Here is a 19,529-nt window from a genome sequence, read left to right on the forward strand (position 1 = left end):
CATATTCTAATTTTCTATAGAGGTAGAGAAGTATAGAAAAATGACATCAAGTTCAGTTTTGATGGAATCCACGGAAGGTGCTTGCAAGGAGGGGGGCCCAAGTTAACAGTCTGAATAGGTATAGGCTATGTCAGAGGAACTCCTTGATCACGGTGACTTTCCATAAATACTACTGGAGCTTTCTGCTAGTCAGGCTGTAATTTTACCCTCATGATTCTGAACAGGATAGGTCATCCTAGTAAGAGCCTCCAAAAATCTAAGCCACATGGGATGCTTGTTACCCACAGTTGAAGTCTGGGATGATAGCCTATGCTTACTATCAAAATTCCCGGCTTAGATCATTCTCCACTACCTTCATTCCATCAAAGCCTCCCTAGACAGGAAGGAAAAGACTCAAAGAACCAAGCTCAAAAAACAAAGTTTGCAAATGTTCTGGCTACCAAATGAAATACAGGGCTACAGAAGTCCCACCATACAGACCAGAGCTCCATCAAGAAGCAATCTGCGAAAAGGTAGGATGAAAATATTTCAAGCTTGTGGATTAGCATAATCAAGAGAAAAGCTCTGAGATTTCTCCAAGTTAAAAAAAAATAAAAGTAGCAATAATAATAAAAAAAGCTCAAAAGCCCCAACTTGTTCCTGTCATAACACCTGGCATTTTACTATGCTAAAAGCAGTATCAATGAAGGCATCATCAGATACACTGCAGCCCACCAACACAGTCAGAAGAAGGAAAGAAAGTTACCACATAAAGTCTTTAGGCAAGTTGGGACCAAATCCTTGGATCTTCCTTGACCAAACTAAACTTACTCTTTCCAAACAGACAGAAATCTGATAAAACAAAACCTTGGGCAAAATGAAAGATTCCAGGAAAAATTGACAGAGATTTGTAATTTGATAAGAACATCAAACACTCAGCTGAAAATAACTTACATTTAGCTTTCTAAAAATAGAATGTTTACTCAAATTTTCTAGTAAATTATCTCCAGGATGGGGATTTCATCATAATTTGTTCTTTGCTGTAGCATGTTGGCTATTTCATAAGACATAACAATACTCCTTTTTCTACATCAAAGGATTTAAACAACTAGACCTCTAACAACTAGTGTGTCAGTATGATTATCCCTGTTTTCTGAGTTGTGAAACTGAGCAGAGGGTAAATGAGGCTTGCCAAAGGCCAAAGAAAGATTCCTGTACAGCTTAAATAGAGAATCACCAATCCTGCCATGTCTAAATTAAGAGATGCAATGAGACCTGCACTATAAGACAAGTGCTTTTGGGGGCTGGAGAGATGGCTCAGTGGGTAAGAGCACTGGCTGCTCTTGCAGAGGGCCTGGGTTTGATCCCCATCACCCACATGGCAGCTAACAACCATCTGTAACTCCAGTCCCAGGGGAATCCAACACCCTTTTCTGACCTCTGTGAGCATTGCACAACATAGGTACACTTACACACATGCAGGTAATATACTCATACACATAACTAACTAACTAATAAAATATATATATTGAAAAAAAAGACAAGTGCTTGGGGCTGGAGAGATGGCTCAGTGGTTAAGAACACTGGTTGTTCTTGCAGAAGACCCGGATTTGAATCCTAGCACCCACATGGCAGCTAACAACTGTCCGTAACTCCAGTTCCAGGGGATCTGACAGCCTCTTCTATCCTCCGAGGGCACTGCATGACACGGGTGCACTTAAGTACATGCAGGCAATACACACATACACATAAAAATAATTAAATATTTTTTAAAAAAAGACAAGTGCTAGCTGGGCGCGGTGGTGCATACCTTTAATTCCAGCACTCAGGAGGCAGAGGCGGGCGGATCTCTGTGAGTTTAAGGCTAGACTGGTCTACACAGTTAGTGCCAGGACAGCTGGGGCTACAAGGAGACCCTGTCTCAAAAAGACCAAAAAAAAAAAAAGACAAGGGCTTTAAATACAGACTACTCTGTTATAGATTTGGTCTACTTAAGTCTCTTAAATAAACCTCACTAATCTGCTCTCAGAACACTTATCTAAGCAATAATCACATTCTGTCTAAATCATAAAAATGGTATCAGTGACCAAGGACCTCAGAAATTCAAAGAAAAAGCACAAATGTGGATGTGGCACAATCAATATCCAAGGGGTCTAGCAGTTGAGAGGCAGAAGCAAGAGGATAGGGAGTTCAAGGTCATCTTCGGCTACATAGCAAGTATGAGCAAACCAAAACAAAAGATTAGAAACCCCTCCACTTAAGAGGAAGAAACAGTTGTATACTTGCAGGACAAGGATACTACATGAACATGAATGCTATTAGCAGATTGCTTTTTTTTTTTTTTTTTTTTTTTAAGTCTTTCTGAGACAAGATCTCCCTATAGCTGGCCTGGAACTCACTATGTAGAACACGCTGGCCTGGAACTCCCAGAGATTTGCCTGCCTCTGCCTCCTGAGTGCTGGGATTAAAGGAATGCACCACCACACCTGGCATAAGATTGCTAATTTTAAAATTAAATATCCAGCTTGAGAGGTGGAGGCAGAATAAGAAGTTCAAGGTTATCCTCAGCTATAGGCCAGCCTGTAATATATGAGACCCTTTCTCAAAAAGAAAATAAAAGAGTTCTGTTTGGAAGCAACATAATAGGGAAAAAAGCATGGGCACAAATGTATCTTAAAACTCAGAAATGGGGCTGGAGAGATGGCTCAGTGGTTTTATTTTAGGGTTACCTCTTCAGAGTGGGGAATGTTAAGAGCAGCAAAAAGCCGAAGGAAGGGAGAGAGGGAGGAAGGGAGGGATGGAGGAAGGGAGGATACACGAAGTTGTCAGAAAAAAGTGATGGGGAGATATGGGAGGAGTTGGAAGAGAGGGCGTGAGCATGGATTTGATCAAAACACCTTATATGCATGTATGAAATTCTCAATAAAGTTTTTGTAAAAGTTAAAAAATTTTTCATTTTTTTTTTTTTTTCAGGAGTTATCCTGTCCTATTCTCATTCCTCGTATCTGTCCCACCATTCCTAGTCTTTCTGCATGACTCAATTTAAGTCATATTCACGAAGCTTTCCTAACAGGAAGTAGTGCTTACCTATGATCCCCTAGAGGGCACCTGGTATCCTTCCAACTTTTCTTTATGACTTCTAGCCCACTTGCCTACTGTACTCTCAAATAAAAACACAATTTTCACTGAGACATGTGTCATCTGGCTGTACCTAGCAGACACCATATTTTCTTTTTTAAAAAATATTTTATTTATTATTTTTATTTTATGTGTATGAGTGTATTGCCTGCATGTGAGTGCACCCATGTTGTGCAAATGCTGCAGAGGTCAGAAGGGGGCTTCTGATTCCCCTGGAACTGGAGTTAAGGACAGTTCATAGCCGCCATGTGGGTGCTGGGAATCGAACCCGAGTCCTCTGCAAGAGCAGTCAGTGCTCTTAACCACTGAGCCATCTCTCCAGCCCCCAGACACCATATTTTCAATGCTTTGTTACTCAACTTACTAAGACTTTTGTTCCTAATTCGCAGTCTCTTTCCACCTGAACTTGAAGCAAATTACTAAAGCTTTCTGAGACATTTTTCTCAACTGTAAAATGGAGATAAAGATTACATATTTCAGAGTGCAACTGGGGAATTAAAGGAAATTGTGCATATAAAGTACACAGTATGGAGGATTCTGTAGTTGGAAAACTTGGATTAAGATAATTTAACTATTCTGCTGGGTGTGGTGGCACATGCCGTTGATCCCAGCACTTAGGAGGCAGAGGCAGCAGATCTCTTGTGAGTTCAAGGCCAGTCTGGTCTACAAAGTGAGTTCCAGGCCAGCTGGGGCTACAGGGAGACCCTGTCTCAAAAAGACCCCCCCCCAAAAAAAATCTAAATATTCTGAAAAATGAGCTGATACCTTAGTTGTTTTAACAGATCTCTAAAGATTAGACTGGGTCACAGATGTGGCTAGAAGCTTGTGTGAGGCAGGGAGTTTTGAAGTGAGTCCCTGCATAAAGGATACCACAGTGAATGGGTAAACTGTGGGGGTGGAGCAACAGCTTAGGGAGCTATCAAGGAGTTTTTCTTTTTCTGTTAGTGCTTAAGTGTAAAAAAAAAAAAAATCTAAGAAAATATTATGAGGGCTGGAGAGATGGCTCAGTGGTTAAGACCACTGGTTGCTCTTCCAGAGGATCTGGGTTTGATTCCCAGCACCCACATGGTGGCTAACAACTGTCTGTAACTCCAGTTCCAGAGGATCCGACACCTTCTTCTGACCTCTGAAGGCACTGTACAACATGGGTACGCTTACATACATGTAGGCAATTTACTCATTAAATAAAAATTTAAAAATTTTTTATAACCTAGAATTCTAAAAAATCTAAGATATCACAAGTTAAGGATGACATAAACCATAAAACATGGAAATTCTCAAATTATTTATCTTCTGAATTTTCTTTAAGAAGTCAGTAAGGGTTGGGCTCCACTGAGATATGGGCATAAACCAATAATGGTGGAAAAATGAAATCGAGGTACAAAGCCAGGCAACACAGGAAAGAAAAGGAAATTCCCAGAAAGATGGTGAAGAAAAGTCCAGGAGGACAGCTCCCCAAAAGGCCTAGAGAACCACTACAGTAGAGGAGGGATGGGGGGAACAGAATAGACAGTTCCCAGGAGGATTATCTTAAGAAATAAAACAAAATGAGGATGGAATAACTGATGCCTTAAATATATTTCATATTGATGCTCCTTTTAGAAAGACTGAGGATGAATCTATGACAAACACAGAAATCTAAGCAAGGCAAATCTAAGTGAGGCAATCACAACTGGGTGTTGTAGTGCAGGCTATGGGAGGCTGAGTCAACAAGACTACAAATCTGAAGAAAGCCTGGGCTATGCATGGAGACTGGCTGGGGAGATGGCTCAGGGGTAAGAGTGTTAGCTGCAAAGACTTGACCATCTAGGTTTGATCCCCAGAACTTATATAAAAAGCCAGGTGCAGTGGCATACTCTTCTGTAATCCCAACACTCCTACGGCAAGATGAGAGGTAGTGACAGGAGAATTGGCTAGACTCAAAGACCTGCTGGCCTAGAGTAAGCTGCACAGATGTAGAAACCAGAGAAACCCTGCCTTAACAGTGGAAGGGAAGGACCAACTCACGAAAGTCATCCTCTGACTTCCACATGCATACCTTGGCATGTACTTGCCCTCCCCCACCCCCAAGATAAATTAATTTTAAAAAAAGATGCATGACATGAGTGTACTTACACATGCAGGCAATACACTCATACACATAAAATAAAAATAAAATAAATTTCAATTAAAAAAAAAGAAAAAAGGAAAAATAGGAATTGTGGCATACTCCTTTAATCCCAGCATTTGGGAGGCAGAGGCAGATTTCTGTGAATTGGAGACCAGGTTGGTATACATAGTGACCACAGTGAACTCTAGGCAAGCCAGGGCTACATGATGAGACCTCGTCTCAAAAAAAAAAAAAAGGGCATGGGGCAGGCGGGGTGGGTACTGGTGAGATGACTCAGCAGCTAGTGCACTGGCTGCTTTTGAAAGGGGCCCAGGTTTGGTTCCAAGGACCAACCGGTACCTAGCAATCATCCTTAACTCCAGTTCCAGGGGATTCAAGGCCTTCTGATCTCTGTGAGCATTGCATGCATGTGGTGCACTTATATACATGCAGGCAAAAACATTTATACATATAATAAAATAAAAATCTTTTTTTAAAAAAGAAAAGCCAAATGAAAATCCCCAATACTTACTGAACTGTATATTTTAAATGTATACATATAAATTTTATTGTATATTCAATAAAAAAAAGAAGAAAGAAAGAAAGGAAAAACAGGTGTTGTGGCATACTCCTTTAATTTCAGCACTTGGGAGGCAGAGACAGTCAGATTTCTGTGAGTTGGAGACCAGGTTGGTGTACATAGTGAACATAGTGAAGCCCAGGCAAGCCAGGGCTACAAAATGAGGCCTTGTCTCAAAAAAATTTTTTTCATTGCATATTTTATTGTATATAAATTATACCTCAATAAAATAGATTTTTCAAAAGAGGAAATATAAGGGTCCGGGGAGATAGCTCAGTCAGTAAAGCAAAAGAACCGAAGTTTGATCTCTGTCACCCATGTGAAAAAAGCCATTGCCTGAAAAATAACATCCAATGTGCACCTGCACACACATATATGCACACATACCTATACACACATCTGCACATACACTTTTGTTTTGTTTTTTGAGACAGGGTCTCCTTGTAGCCCAGCTGGTCTGGAACTTGCTATGTAGACCAGGCTGGCCTTGAACTCAGAGATCGCCTGCTTCTGCCTTCCAAGTGCTGGGATTAAAGGCATACACCATTACACCTGGCTGCACATACACTTAATAAAACCCAACTGCAGCAAAATTTTTTTAAAGTACTGTATTAGTATACCATATAATTCACCTATAAATAAACCCCCCAAATTGATTTACTGAAAAGTTAAGATGTGGAATAGCTCAGTAAAGGCGCCCACAATGAAATTTGACAATCTGTCCCAGGACCTTCATGGTAGAAGAAAATAACAGATTCCCTCAAGTCATCCTCCATCCTCCATAGGTGCACTATGTATAAGTGTGTGCCCACACATATACAACATGTAGGTGCATACAAAATAAACAGAAATGTGAAAAAAATTAAGTGGTACTGTTATTCAGGAGATTAGGAAAGGAAGAACCTGGATGTGTAGATGAGGCAGGAGTAAGTGGGGTGGTAAATCAGCTTAATCCTTATTTTCTAGAGTGGAAATTCACAGATAATACCTAGAATCAAAAATCAAGGGCCAATGTGGTGGTGAAAACCTTTAATACCAGCACTTGGGAGGCAGATCTCTGTGAGTTCCAGGTCAGCCTGGTCTACACAGGGAGTTCCAGGTCACCAAGGGCTACATAGTAAAACCCTGTCTCAAACAAACAAACAGCAGCAACAAAACAAAATCAAGGACCATTGAGATGGCTCAACAGGTAAAGGTGACTGCTGCCAAGCCTGACAACCTGAATTTGAGGCCTGGGACCCACATAGTGGAAAGAACCTGCTGCTCCAAGTTGTTCTCTGCCCCCACACCTGTATTATGGCACATCCACAACCTCTTCCTTACCCAAATAAATAAATGTAAAAATAGTAATATATCTAGGTGATTCTTGCCTGTAATCCCAGCACTAGAAAAGCTCAGGTAGGATTGCTGCAAGTTTAAGGGCAGCCTGGGTTACATAGTAAAATCTTGACTGATAAAACAAAGAAGTAATAAAATTAGTATGACTTAAAACTATTTTATTTATTATTGTTTTCTTATTATTTTTATTTTATGTGTATGCATGTATTGCCTGCATGTAGGTAAGTGCACCCATGTCATGCAATGCCTGCGGAGGACAGAAGAGGCTGTCAGATCTCCTGGAACTGGAGTTACAGACAGTTGTTAACTGCCATGTGGGTGCTGCAAGAACAGCCAGTGTTCTTTACTGCTGAGCCATCTCTCCAGTCCCTAAATTAGTATAATTTAAAAGAAGAAAGCTGCAGGTTTGTGGAAAGGAGCCCTTCAGAAAGGTTACCCTTCAGAAAAGCTTTCTTAGGAGGTAGGGCCCTCAGGGAGGGAGCAGGCCTTCAGGTCCACAGAGGAGAGAACCACCACTTATAGCATGATGTAGCCTGAAGAAAAGAGCCTGAAAACCTGAACAAAGGGGCTTTCCAACTCATAGACTCTTGGGGGGTTAGTGAGAAGTTCCATACGACATGACTTAGTCTAGCCGAGCCTACATACCAAGGAGCACAGAGGTAACAGTAGGTAGACACATAAACTTCTGGGAGAGAGAAAAAAAAAGAGAAGGGAGAGGAAGGGAAAGAAACGGAAAGAGAAAAGACAAGCATACTAGAGGGTCTGTGATCTAACACAGATATGACACTCAGAGATAATGAGAAAACTACTAGAAAAAAAGAACTGAGATAGTTGCCTATAAGGACCAGAAAGTGACAATAAGGAAGGGAGGCTCTTGTTCTCCAATGGCCTTTGAGAACTGTTGTTTGATTCTTTAAGAAACATGTTCATTTGCTTTCTTTTTCTCTCCATATAAAAATAGAAAGCAAAGATAAAATTTAGGAATTAATCTAATAAAAAATACATAAAATTTTATTTTTAAGGCAGGTTTGGTAAAGCACAGCCACCTTCAATCCTAGCACTGAGGAAGCTAAGGCAGGAGAATTACTAGTTCAGGGCCAGCATGAACTATATAGCAAGTTAGAGGCAGGCCATCCTGAACTATGGAAGACACTATCTCAAAAGGAAGAGAGAGGGGTAGGGACAGAGGGGTAAAAAGGGCTTCAAGCAAATAGAAGAGATGAAGTTTTAGCCAAGTGACTACAGAAACAAGGATTAGGGGCTGATTGATGGCAATGATCAACAGCTGCTAACCTTGTAAAATGACTGCACCCAGTACTGTGTGAGTACTGTTCTAGTTACCTGGGAGGCTGAGGTAAAAGGATCACAGCCTGGGCAATTTAGTGAGACCCGTCTATTCTTGCTCAGCATATACGAGGCCCTGGGTTCAATCTCTAGTACCACACATACACAAAATGATAGCCAATAATATATGGCTCTAGATAAGAAGACTACTACCACCTATGAAATCATCTTGAAAAACAAATTTTTTTTTGAAATTTGTATTTAAACAAGCCTTTAGGACCAGCTATTAATTTACAGAAAAAAGAGAACACTTGGAAGCTACCCACATATTCACTGATGTATTAATGGATAATAAAAAAGTGGTCCGTCTATACAATACATAAAGGAGAAAGCTTTTGTAACACAATTTGAGTCATGGACTATTGTGCTCAGTCACTAGTAACAAAAAAGACACATACTGGGAGCTGGGGATATAGGTAAGTTGGTAAAGGGCTTGCCTAGAATCCACAGAGCCCTACCTGAGTTGGATCCTGAACACTACACAAAGCAGTTGTGGTGGCTGGCACATTCTTGCAATCCCAGCACTTGGGTGTTGGACAGCAAGAGGATCAGAAGTTCAAGGTTATCCTCACTATTCAGTGAGTTTGAGGCCAATATGGGATATAAAAAATTCTGTCATAACAAACAAACAACCCAAATATTGCATGACTCCAATTATATTACATAGAAAAGTAAAAACTGTAGAAAACAGAAAGATGATGGTGGTTGCTAGGAGCTGGAAGAAGGAGATGTTACTGCTTAACGACTATGGAGATTCATTCATTCATTCTTTCTTTCTTTCGTTCATTCATTCATTGGTCTTTCTGAGTCAGGGTCCCCTCTAGTCCCAGCTGGCCTCGAACTCACAGAAATTGCCTGCCTCTTCCTTCCAAGTGCTAGGATTAAAGGTGTGTACCACCATGCCCAGCCAACTACGAAGATTTAATTTTACAAGATGAAAGTTATGGAGATGAATGGTGTTGCTGCAATATTTACCACATTTTTTTTTCTGTAAACTGAAAAATATATCGTAAGTTCCTTATTAAACCTGGAATAGGTCTGTAAAAGAATGGAATTCTCTTCCTGTTGCCCTACGGAAATTTCCCACACAAGTAAGCAGTTACACTTTAGAAAGTAACATAAATTATGACATTGGAAGTCTTCACTCTAATCAGAAACACCAAAGACCTTGTAGAAACATACAAAAGCAAAAACAGGAGTTAAAAAGTGAATGGAGGGGGCTAGAGAGATGGTTTAGCAGTTAAGAGCACAAGTCCAGTTCCCAATACCCACAGGGCTGCTCACAACCACCTGTACTTCCAGTTCCAGGGGATCCATTGCCCTCTTCTGACCTCCTGCATGCACATGGTGCACATATGTACACTCAGGCACACACACATAAATAATTTTCTAAAAACTTAAAAGCATTTTTTTTTATTATTAACTCTGTGTATGTGTGTTTCTGTGCATGTTAGTGCTAGTGCCCACTGAGGCCACAGGCATTGGATCCCATGGAGCTGGAGTTATAGACAGTTGTGAGCTGCATAATATGGGTGCTGGGAACTGAATTCAGGTCTTCTGCAAGAGCAGTGTACCCTTTTTTTTCTTTTATTTTTCAGAAGAAGCATTTCATTACAGCTTTAACATACTCAATAACAATTTCCACAGCAAAAATAGATCTCTTTCAAAAGTGGCTATAAAATTTTTAGGTTCACAGTTGAATTAATACAGTTATACAATATTGAACTCAGTATAAACTTAAAAAAGATCTCCATTCCATTTTAAAATATACTGTTTCTTACAGAAAGACTCCATTGTTTTTGCTAATAATGCTTAGATGTTGGCGCATGTGTCTCTACTCTGTATGTATCTAATTATTACTAGTCATGGTCGGTTGCACTCGGATCCTTGGCACCTATGTATGGATATAAAGTCATCGGGTAGATTTCAATGGTAATGTTTATCACCTACTAATTAACATGATGTAAATTTTTATACTTCTTCCTCAAATATAACTCATTTTTTAAATGTGTTGATTTTTTTGTGTGTGTATATGACACAGAACATCCCAATCTTATTCATCTATGTACCCACTTCCCAGATGGCACCCTCCCATAGTGCCCCTGCCACTAGAGCCCTTTTACTCTGTCTTCCCTGCAACTGTCTGCTGTGTCTTTGTTTTAGGAAGGTCAGCTGTTCCTCTTCTAGCAGCAGTCAGTTGTCAATATTCCTTTAGATAAGATTGGGGTCTGCTGTTCATCTTCCCAGTTCTATGCTGGGTTACTATCTGGGAGTCTCTTGGGCCACCCTGGCTAACAACTCAAAAGAAGTTACCTTCTATCTGGCAATGTTTCTTGTTATGTAGCCTTTGGTTATACCTATGGACTCTTAAAAAATTATATTGGCCTCTTTGGTCTTTGGTTATACTTTTCCTTTTGGGTGTTTAGAGCCATACAGTTGGCCCAGATAAACCAATTTATTTTTACTCTTATGGCCATTTGAGGATCTGTTCCTCAGGGGTCACATGGGCTTGGGAGGAGCCCCTGGCTCCTTTCTTTTATCAGTTCCATCTATGTGAAGATAAGTTAAAGGTCCAAGAGCAGTGTACACTCTTTAACTACTGAGCTATGTCTCTAGGCCAATAAATTAATTTTTTAAAAAGTGAAAGCAGGGGGCTGGGCATGGTGGCCTTTAATCCCAGCACTTAGGAGGCAAGAGGCTGTCAGATCTCTGTGATTTCAAGGCCAACCTGGTCTACATAGTGAGTTCCAGGTCAGCTGGAACCACTAAAAGGGGCTGGAGAGATGGCTCAGGGGTTAAGAACACTGGCTGTTCTTGCAGAAGACCAGGATTCAAATCCCAGCACCCACATGGCAGCTAACAACTGTCTGTAACTCCAGTTCCAGGGGATCCAACAGCATCTTCTGTCCTCCTCAGGCATTGCATGACATGGGTGCACTTACCTACATGCAGGCAATACATGCATACACATAAAAAAATAAAAATAATAAGTAAATTAAAAAAAGCGAATGGAGGGATGGTAAGATGGCTCAGTGGGTAAAGCACTTGCCGAGTAAGTCTGGCAACCTGAGCTCGATTTCCATAACCCATGTAAGTGTGGAAGGAGAGAACAGACTCCACAAAGATGTCCTCTGACTGCCACATGTATGCCATGACAGGCATACCCTCCCATTGTCCACATATAATATCAATAAATAAAATGCAATACACAATTATGAGGGCTGGGCATAATTGCAAACACCTTTAAAAACCTTTAATTCCAGCACTCAGGAGGCAGAGGCAGGAAGATCTCTCTGAGTTCCAGGCCAGCCAGGGCTACATAGTAGACTCTGTCTCCAAAAAAAACCAGTTAAGGGGCTGGAGAGATGGTTCAGCGGTTAAGAACACTGACTGTTCTTACAGAAGACCCAAGTTTGAATCCCTGCACCCACATGGCAGCTAACAAATGTCCTTAAATCCAGTTCCTGGGGATCCAACAGCCTCTTCTGTCCTCCGCGGGCATCGCACAACACGGGTGCACTTACCTACATGCAGGCAATACACACATACACATAAAATAAAAATAATAAAATATTTTTTAAAAGCAATTAAAGTTTTTTAAATAAAAAAATTCAATGAGGGACTGGAGAAGAGATGATCAGTGGTTAAGAGCACTTACTGCTCTGTCAGAAGACTAGAGTTCAGATTCCAGCACCCACACAGTGGGTGGCTCACAAACACCTGTAACTCTAGCTCCAAGGGATCTGACATCCGCTTTTGGGTCCTGTGAGCACCATATACACATGTGAATATACAGACACACACATAAATAAAATACAAGTTAAAAAAGAAAACAAAACAAAAACCAGAATAAAAACAACCAGCTACAATATCACTAAAACTATTTATGTTGGAATAAATTTATTAAGGCATATTCAAAACCTCCATACTGAAAATAATTAAAATACTGTTTAGAAAATTGAAAGGAAACTTAAATATAGACACACACACAGGGTCTATAATAATAAAGACAGGGTTTCCCTGTAGTCCCAGCTGTCCTGGAACTCACTATGTAGACCAGGCTGGCCTTGAACTCACAGAGATTCACCTGCCTCTTTCTCCCAAGTGCTGGGATTACAGGAGTGCACCACCATGCCTGGATAGAAATGGAATATTTTAAAGTACATTTGGAAAAATCATCTACCTACTTACCTATCTACCTAGCTAGCTTCCTTCCTTCTCTCCCTTCTTTTCTTTCTTTCTTCTAATTAAACCAGGGCCATGTGCATTCTAGGTAAGCATGCTACAACTGAGCCATACACACAAATTTAACTCCCCCCCATAAAGATGGTTTTAAAATTTTTTTTCAAAGTATCTATTTTTTTAAAAAAATATTTTATTTTTTATTTTATGTGTATGCGTGTATTGCCTGCATGTAGGTAAGTGCACCCATGTTGTGCAATGCCTACGGAAGACAGAAGAGGCTGTCGGATCCCCTGGAACTGGAGTTACGGACAGTTGTTAGCTGCCATGCGGGTGCTGGGATTCGAACCAGGGTCTTCTGCAACAACAGTCAGTGTTCTTAACTGTTGAGCCATCTCTCCAGCCCCCAAGGTATCTATTTTTATATGTATGCTTTGCCTGCATATATGTAAGTACATCCATGTCATGTAATGCCCAGAAGCCAGAAGTAGGCGTCAGATCCCTGGAATTGGGAGTTATGTATGTTTGTTAGCCACCCTTTGGATGCTGGGAACAAACTCAGCTCATGCCTGTAATCTGAGCACCCAGGAGGTTGAGGCAGCAGGAATACCATGAGTTCAAGGCAAGCCCAGCTTGGCTAGGTAAGACACTTGCCTCAAAAAAAAAAAAAAAAAAAAAAAAGATGTATTACTATTTAGAAACCAGACTATAATGACTGATAGTTAAACCAAAGAGCAGTTAATGAGCATATGGGCAAGAATGAACATGATATAAAAGAATATATTAGCCGGGCGTAGTGTCACACGCCTCTAATCCCAGCACTCAGGAGGCAGAGGCAGGCAGATCTCTGTAAGTTCAAGGCCAACCTGGTCTACACAGTGAGTTCCAGGACAGCTGGGACTTCAGGGAGACCCTGTCTCAAAAAAAAAAAAAAGATTACACAAGAGTTTAAAGCAACCCTGGGCTACATGAGACCCTGTCTCAAAACAAAAAATAGATTTTTTTTTTTTGTTAAATGTAAAGTATTGGCAAACAAGATTATTTACCGTCAATAAAAGTCAAGAAATAGTTTTTCACCTTAAGTTTTGGATATACGTATCGTAGAGAATCTGCAGTTCCCATGTCAGCCTCATCAGGAATGCAAACAATATCTGGTTTCATTTTCATCTTAAATTCTGCACACAGAGCCTTTTGGACATCCTTGGTTGTAACCACAATGACTTCTATAGGATGAAAGAAAAGAAAAAGGACTGGTATAGAAACTCATTCAGACCATTTCTTTCACTATTTCAATCAGGTATGATAGGATGTGAGGGCGATCTGGCTGCGACATCTGTCACCCCACTGATTGCCAGGGTTGATTCGGCTGCTCTGGCTGGCTAGGCAGGTATCCCCTTCCTAGGATATCCCCTTCCCATGTGCGTCCCTCCCAAAGCTGTGCACTCGGTCGAAGAGGAAAACCTTCCCCGATAGAGGAGGACCGGTCTTCGGTCAAGGATATCTGAGTAGCTGTGCTTCCCTGCTAGAACCTCCAAAGAATCTCTCAATTAGGTATGATAATAACAGCTTCTGCCATCATAGGTGACACTGCCCTCTTCCATGCCATGGTGGACTACATCCCACTGACCCATAATCGTTCCTTTTTTCTTTTTCCTTTCTCTTCTTCCTTTCTCTTTCAAATTATTTAACCTTCTTCTCTTCTTCCCAATTTAGTCACTAGCTCATTCATGCAAGAAATACAGTATATCTGACAAAGGGAAAGAAAGCAGTGAGAATTCAGAAAAGACCTCAACATGCCTGGCTCAAAATCATTTCTTCCTTTTTTTTTTTTGGTCGTCAGATCATCTTTTATTGACATAGTTTCTCTTGCTTAACTAGCTGGGCATTCCACTGCACCACTGTTGATGTCATCTATGACGTCATGAGGGTGATGGCCATCTACATTGTAGCCCACAGATTGTGTAGTACCCAGGATCTCTTTAATAGTTCCAGAAAGTTCTCTGGCTAAGGACCAGTGCCCCATCTGTCGGGCAATGGTGACAATCTCATCAAAACTGATATTTCCACTGTGCGTAATGTTTTTCTGCTTCTTTCTGTCTCTTGGTGGCTCCTTGAAGGCTTTGATGATCAGGGCAGAGGCAGAGGGTACAACTTCAATCTGGGCCTGTCTGTTCTGAATAGTCAGCTTCACTGTAATCCTCAGACCTTTGCGATCCCCGGTTGCCTTGGCAATGTCATCACCAACTTTTTTGAGACAGACCCAGGGGCCCAATCTTGGGGGCCAAGGTGAATGTGGCGCCGACTTCGCCTCCAGTGCACCTCAGATAGATGACTTTGATCTCGTTGGGGTCGAACTTGGGTGGCATGATGGAGGCGGCTGGTGTCGGATGAACCCAGATTCGGGACGACCGAAGAAAGTTGCACCTAAGCCTCCTCCGAGCCAAAAGCCGAAAAAAACTCAAAATGATTTCTATTCTCATGAAACATATTGTGAAAATATTAGTCATGGAAAGAATTAGCTAAGGAAGACTTCATAGAAAACTTTCAAAGCAGACTCAAATGCAAGACATTTCTTCAGTACATACTGTATGTAAAATGATGACATTATAAGTTGAGTATAGTAGCATACATATGTAATCCCAGTACTCAGGAGGCTGAGATGGGAAGATTGCCAGGAATTTAAGCTTCAGCTACATAGTGAGTTTCAGATCAGCCTAGGCTACACAAGCAGGCTTCTGTCTCAAAATTAACAAAGCAAGCAAGCAAGCAAACAAGACTGACATTCCAAAGATCAATTAGATATTGTACCTATGCTTAGGGAGACCACAAAATCGCACATGCCATTAATGATGATCCTTGAGAGGTACTAAGATAGGGAAAAAAGTAGAAGCAGAGTATTTACTTCTGTTTGGCAGGTATTGTAGAGCACATATGTCATCCCTAGCACTCAGTAGGCTGAAGCAGAAGGGCTATGAGTTTGAACCTAGCCTGGGCTTACAAAGTGATTTTGAAGTCAGCCTTACTTTTGTCAGATATAGGCCTAAAATCCCAGCTACTTGGGAGGTTGAGGCACGAGGATTATAAATTCAAGGTTACAGAATGAGTTCAAGGCCAGCTTGAGCAATTTTTAGTGAGACCTGGTCTCAAAAAAAAAAAGGGATGGGGAATATGGTAGAGTACTTGCCTCACATGTGCAAATATCACAATGAATAATTAATACACATACACAGATATATCATATGTATGATGATAATAACAATACAAAATAAGGGGATAGCGAAATGGCTTAGAGGGTAAGGGCACCGTGCCTGAGCCTCCCAATCCTAGTTCAATCCCCAGAACCCACATAGGAAGGAGAGAGCTGGTTCCTGCAAGCTGTCATCTAACCTCCACAGGTAGCCACAGCATGCATGCACACACACAAAACAAATAAATTTATACATTTTTTTTTTTTTTTTGTCTTTTTGAGACAAGGTCTCCCTGTAGCTGTAGCCTGGATTTGCTAATGGAGACCAGGCTGGCCTTGAACTCACAGAGATCCGCCAGCCTCTGCCTCCTGAGTGCTGGGATTAAAGGTGTGTGCCACCACATATACAATTTTTTTTAAAGTTCTATATTTAGGCTTGGAGAAATGGCTCAGCAGTTAAGAGCACTGGCTGCTCTTGCAGAGGACCCAGGTTCAAATCCCAGCACCCACACGGCAGCTAACAACTGTTCATAACTCCATTTCCAGAGGACCTGACACCCTCTTCTGATCTTCATGGGCACTGAAAGACAGGTATGCTTACATGTATGCAGGCAATACACTCATATACAAAAAATAAAAATAATAATTTTTAGCTGAGTGTGGTGGCGCATGCCTTTAATCCTAGCACTTGGGAGGCACAGGCAGGCAGATCTCTGTGAGTTCAAGGCCAGCCTGGTCTACATCGTGAGTTCCAGGACAGTGGAGGCTACAGGGAGAGGTCTCAAAAAGACCAAAAAAAAAAAATTTTTTTTTTAAAGTTCTACATGTAGGTCTGGAGATATCACTCAGTTGGTAGAGTGCTTGCCCTGCACGCATAAAGTCATGGATTAAATCCCCAACACTGCATAAAATTCAGTTTGGTGGCACATGTCTGTAATCTCAGCACTCAGGAAATATAGGCAAAAGGATCAGAAGTTCAAGCCTCGGCTACACAGTTTGAAGCCAACCTGAGTTATCCAAAACCCTGCCTCAAAAATTAATTTGTAAGAGCCAGACAGGGTGGCACAGGCCTTTAATTCCAGCACTCAGGAGGCAGAGGCCAGTCTGTCTATATATTGAGTTCTAGGCCAGCTGTGGCTACAGGAAGATGCTGTATCAAAAGAGGGGCATGGGGAGGAGGGTGGGGGGGCGCCTCTGGAGAGACTGCTCAGCAGCTAAGAGCACTGGCTGCTCTTTCATCAGACCTGGGTCTGGTTCCAGTATCCACATGTTGGCTAATCACCATCCTTAATTCCAGTTCCATGCAGGCAAAACACTCATACACATAAAAATAATTAGTGCATGACTTTAGTCCCAGCACTTAGGAGGCAGAGGCAGTTGGATCTCTGAGTTCAAGGCCAGCCTGGTCTACATAGTGAGTTCCAAGCCAGCTGGGGTTATAGGGAGACCCTGTCTCAAAAAGACCAAAAATAAATAAACAATAAAAATTAATAAATCAAAATATTTATTTAGTAAGCACCCATTAAATTCTGAGTCTTAATAAGAAAGAATTTTGGGGCTGGAGGGATGGCTCAGCAGTTAAAAGCACTAGTTGTTCTTCTAGAGGAAGAGGATTCGAATCCCAGTACCCACATGGTGGCTAACAGCCGTACATAACTCCAGTTCCAGGGGATCTGATGCTGTCTTCTGGTCTCCATGGGCACTGCATAGAAACTCATACACACATTAAAACAATAAAAAGAATAAATTTTAAAAGAATTTCTATATAGTAGGTATTACATATACAACTAGTGCTAAGTACGAACTAAAGATACAACAAAAGTAAAAAGCAGAAAATGTTACAGTGACAAATGCATAAAGTTACTCAAGGAAAGAATATTTTATTCTATTTTTCTAGAGACAAGGATGCTCTAAAACTTTCCAGGTTGTCCTTGAACTTGTGATCCTGCTGCCTCAGCCTCCTAACTAGGTGGGATTATAGGCTTGCACCACCACCTGTCAAAAATACCATATTTTAAGGGGCTGAAGGGGTGGTTCAGCAGTTAAGAGCACATACTGCCCTCGTAGACAACATGAGTTTAGATCTTGGCACTCACATCAGGTAGCTCACAAATAAGTTTAGCTTCAGGAGGATACAACTCCAGCTTCAGGAGGATCTTTGGCCTCTAAGGGCACGTGCACTCACATGCACATACCCACACACAAGCACACAGACACACATACCTAATTAAAATTAAAAATATTTATTTATTTTATTTTATTTTATTTATTTTTTAGTTTAGATCTTGGCACTCACATCAGGTAGCTCACAAATAAGTTTAGCTTCAGGAGGATACAACTCCAGCTTCAGGAGGATCTTTGGCCTCTAAGGGCACGTGCACTCACATGCACATACCCACACACAAGCACACAGACACACATACCTAATTAAAATTAAAAATATTTATTTATTTTATTTTATTTTATTTATTTTTTGGTCTTTTTAATTTCTTTTTTCTTTTTTTTTTTGGTCTTTTTGAGACAGGGTCTCCCTGTAGCCTCAGCTGTCCTGGAACTATGTGAACTAGGCTGGCCTCGAAATCAGAGAAATCTGCCTGACTCTGCCTCCCAAGGGCTGGGATTAAAGGCGTGCGCCACCACACCCAGCTAAAATTTATTTATTTAATTTATTTATTAAATTAATTTAATTTTTTGGTCTTTTTGAGACAGGGTCTCCCTGTAGCCCCAGCTGGCCTGGAACTCACTATGTGGACCAGGGTGGCTTTGAATTTACAGAGATCCACCTGCCTCTGCCTCCCGAGTGCTGGGATTAAAGGCGTGCACCACTACGCCTGGCAAATTTATTTTTTTTTAATAAAAAAATTTTAAAGATATTTAAAATGTACTAAGATATAAACTCCATCTGTAAGACAGGTCTCTAGCTGGGTGTGGTGGTGCATGTCCAGTACTCTGGAGGCAGAGGCAGGTGAATCTCTCTGAGTTCAAGGCCAGCTTGGTCTACATAGTGAGTTCTAGGACAGCTAGGGGCTACAGGGAAACCCTGTCTCAAAAAGACCAAAAAAGAAAAAAAAGAAAAGGTGGGTCTCTAAAAAGGAAATCTCTAAGGTCAGCAAGATGGATCAGTGAGTAAGGACACTTGCTGCCATGCTGGAAAAACTGAGTTCATTCTCTTGGACCCACATGATAGGAGAGAACTGACTCCCAAGGGTTTTCCTGACCTCCACTCACCCACTGTGGCATTCGTGCTGATGCCCACCCACCTCATCACAAAATAATACATCAATAAAATGTAATAAAAAAAATTTTTTTTAAAAAAGGAAGGGGGGCTGGAGAGATGGCTCAGCAATAAAGAATACCAATTGTTCTTGCAGAAGACCTGGGTTCATATCCCAGCACCCACATGGCAGCTAACAAGTGTCTGCCCCTCCAGTCCCGGGATCCCACAGCCTCTTCTGACCTCCACGGGCATTGCACAACATGGGTGTACTTACCTACATGCAGGCAATACACATATACACGGGGAGGGCATAAGGAAGGCAGCATGGTGGCATACTCCTTTATCCTTTAATCCCAGCACTCAGGAAGCAGAGGCAGGTGGATCTCTGGGAGTTCCAGGCCAGCCTGGCATACATAGTGAGACACTGTCTCAAAAAGAAAATCTCTAAAACAAAATATTTTATAATATCTTTTAA

At 41.2% G+C, this 19,529-nt stretch overlaps 1 protein-coding gene and 1 pseudogene across 6 annotated transcripts in view; both read right to left on the bottom strand.

The window, feature by feature from the left end:
- Eif2b3 (eukaryotic translation initiation factor 2B subunit gamma) overlaps positions 1-19,529 on the bottom strand; it is a 111,405-nt gene that overhangs the window by 86,434 nt on the left and 5,442 nt on the right. For all 5 annotated transcript variants that reach the window (XM_008848857.2, XM_029553954.1, XM_008848858.3 and 2 more), the window contains exon 3: positions 13,728-13,873. In XM_008848857.2, coding sequence (XP_008847079.1) covers positions 13,728-13,873 — 146 coding nt within the window. The remainder of the gene's footprint in view (positions 1-13,727; positions 13,874-19,529) is intronic.
- On the bottom strand, positions 14,470-15,359 carry LOC103746596 (annotated as a pseudogene). Its single transcript, XR_607808.2, has one exon. The product of XR_607808.2 is annotated as a 60S ribosomal protein L12 pseudogene (transcript).

Source organism: Nannospalax galili, unplaced genomic scaffold (assembly GCF_000622305.1).
Source record: "Nannospalax galili isolate Female #2095 unplaced genomic scaffold, S.galili_v1.0 scaffold1664, whole genome shotgun sequence".
Taxonomy (NCBI): domain Eukaryota; kingdom Metazoa; phylum Chordata; class Mammalia; order Rodentia; family Spalacidae; genus Nannospalax; species Nannospalax galili.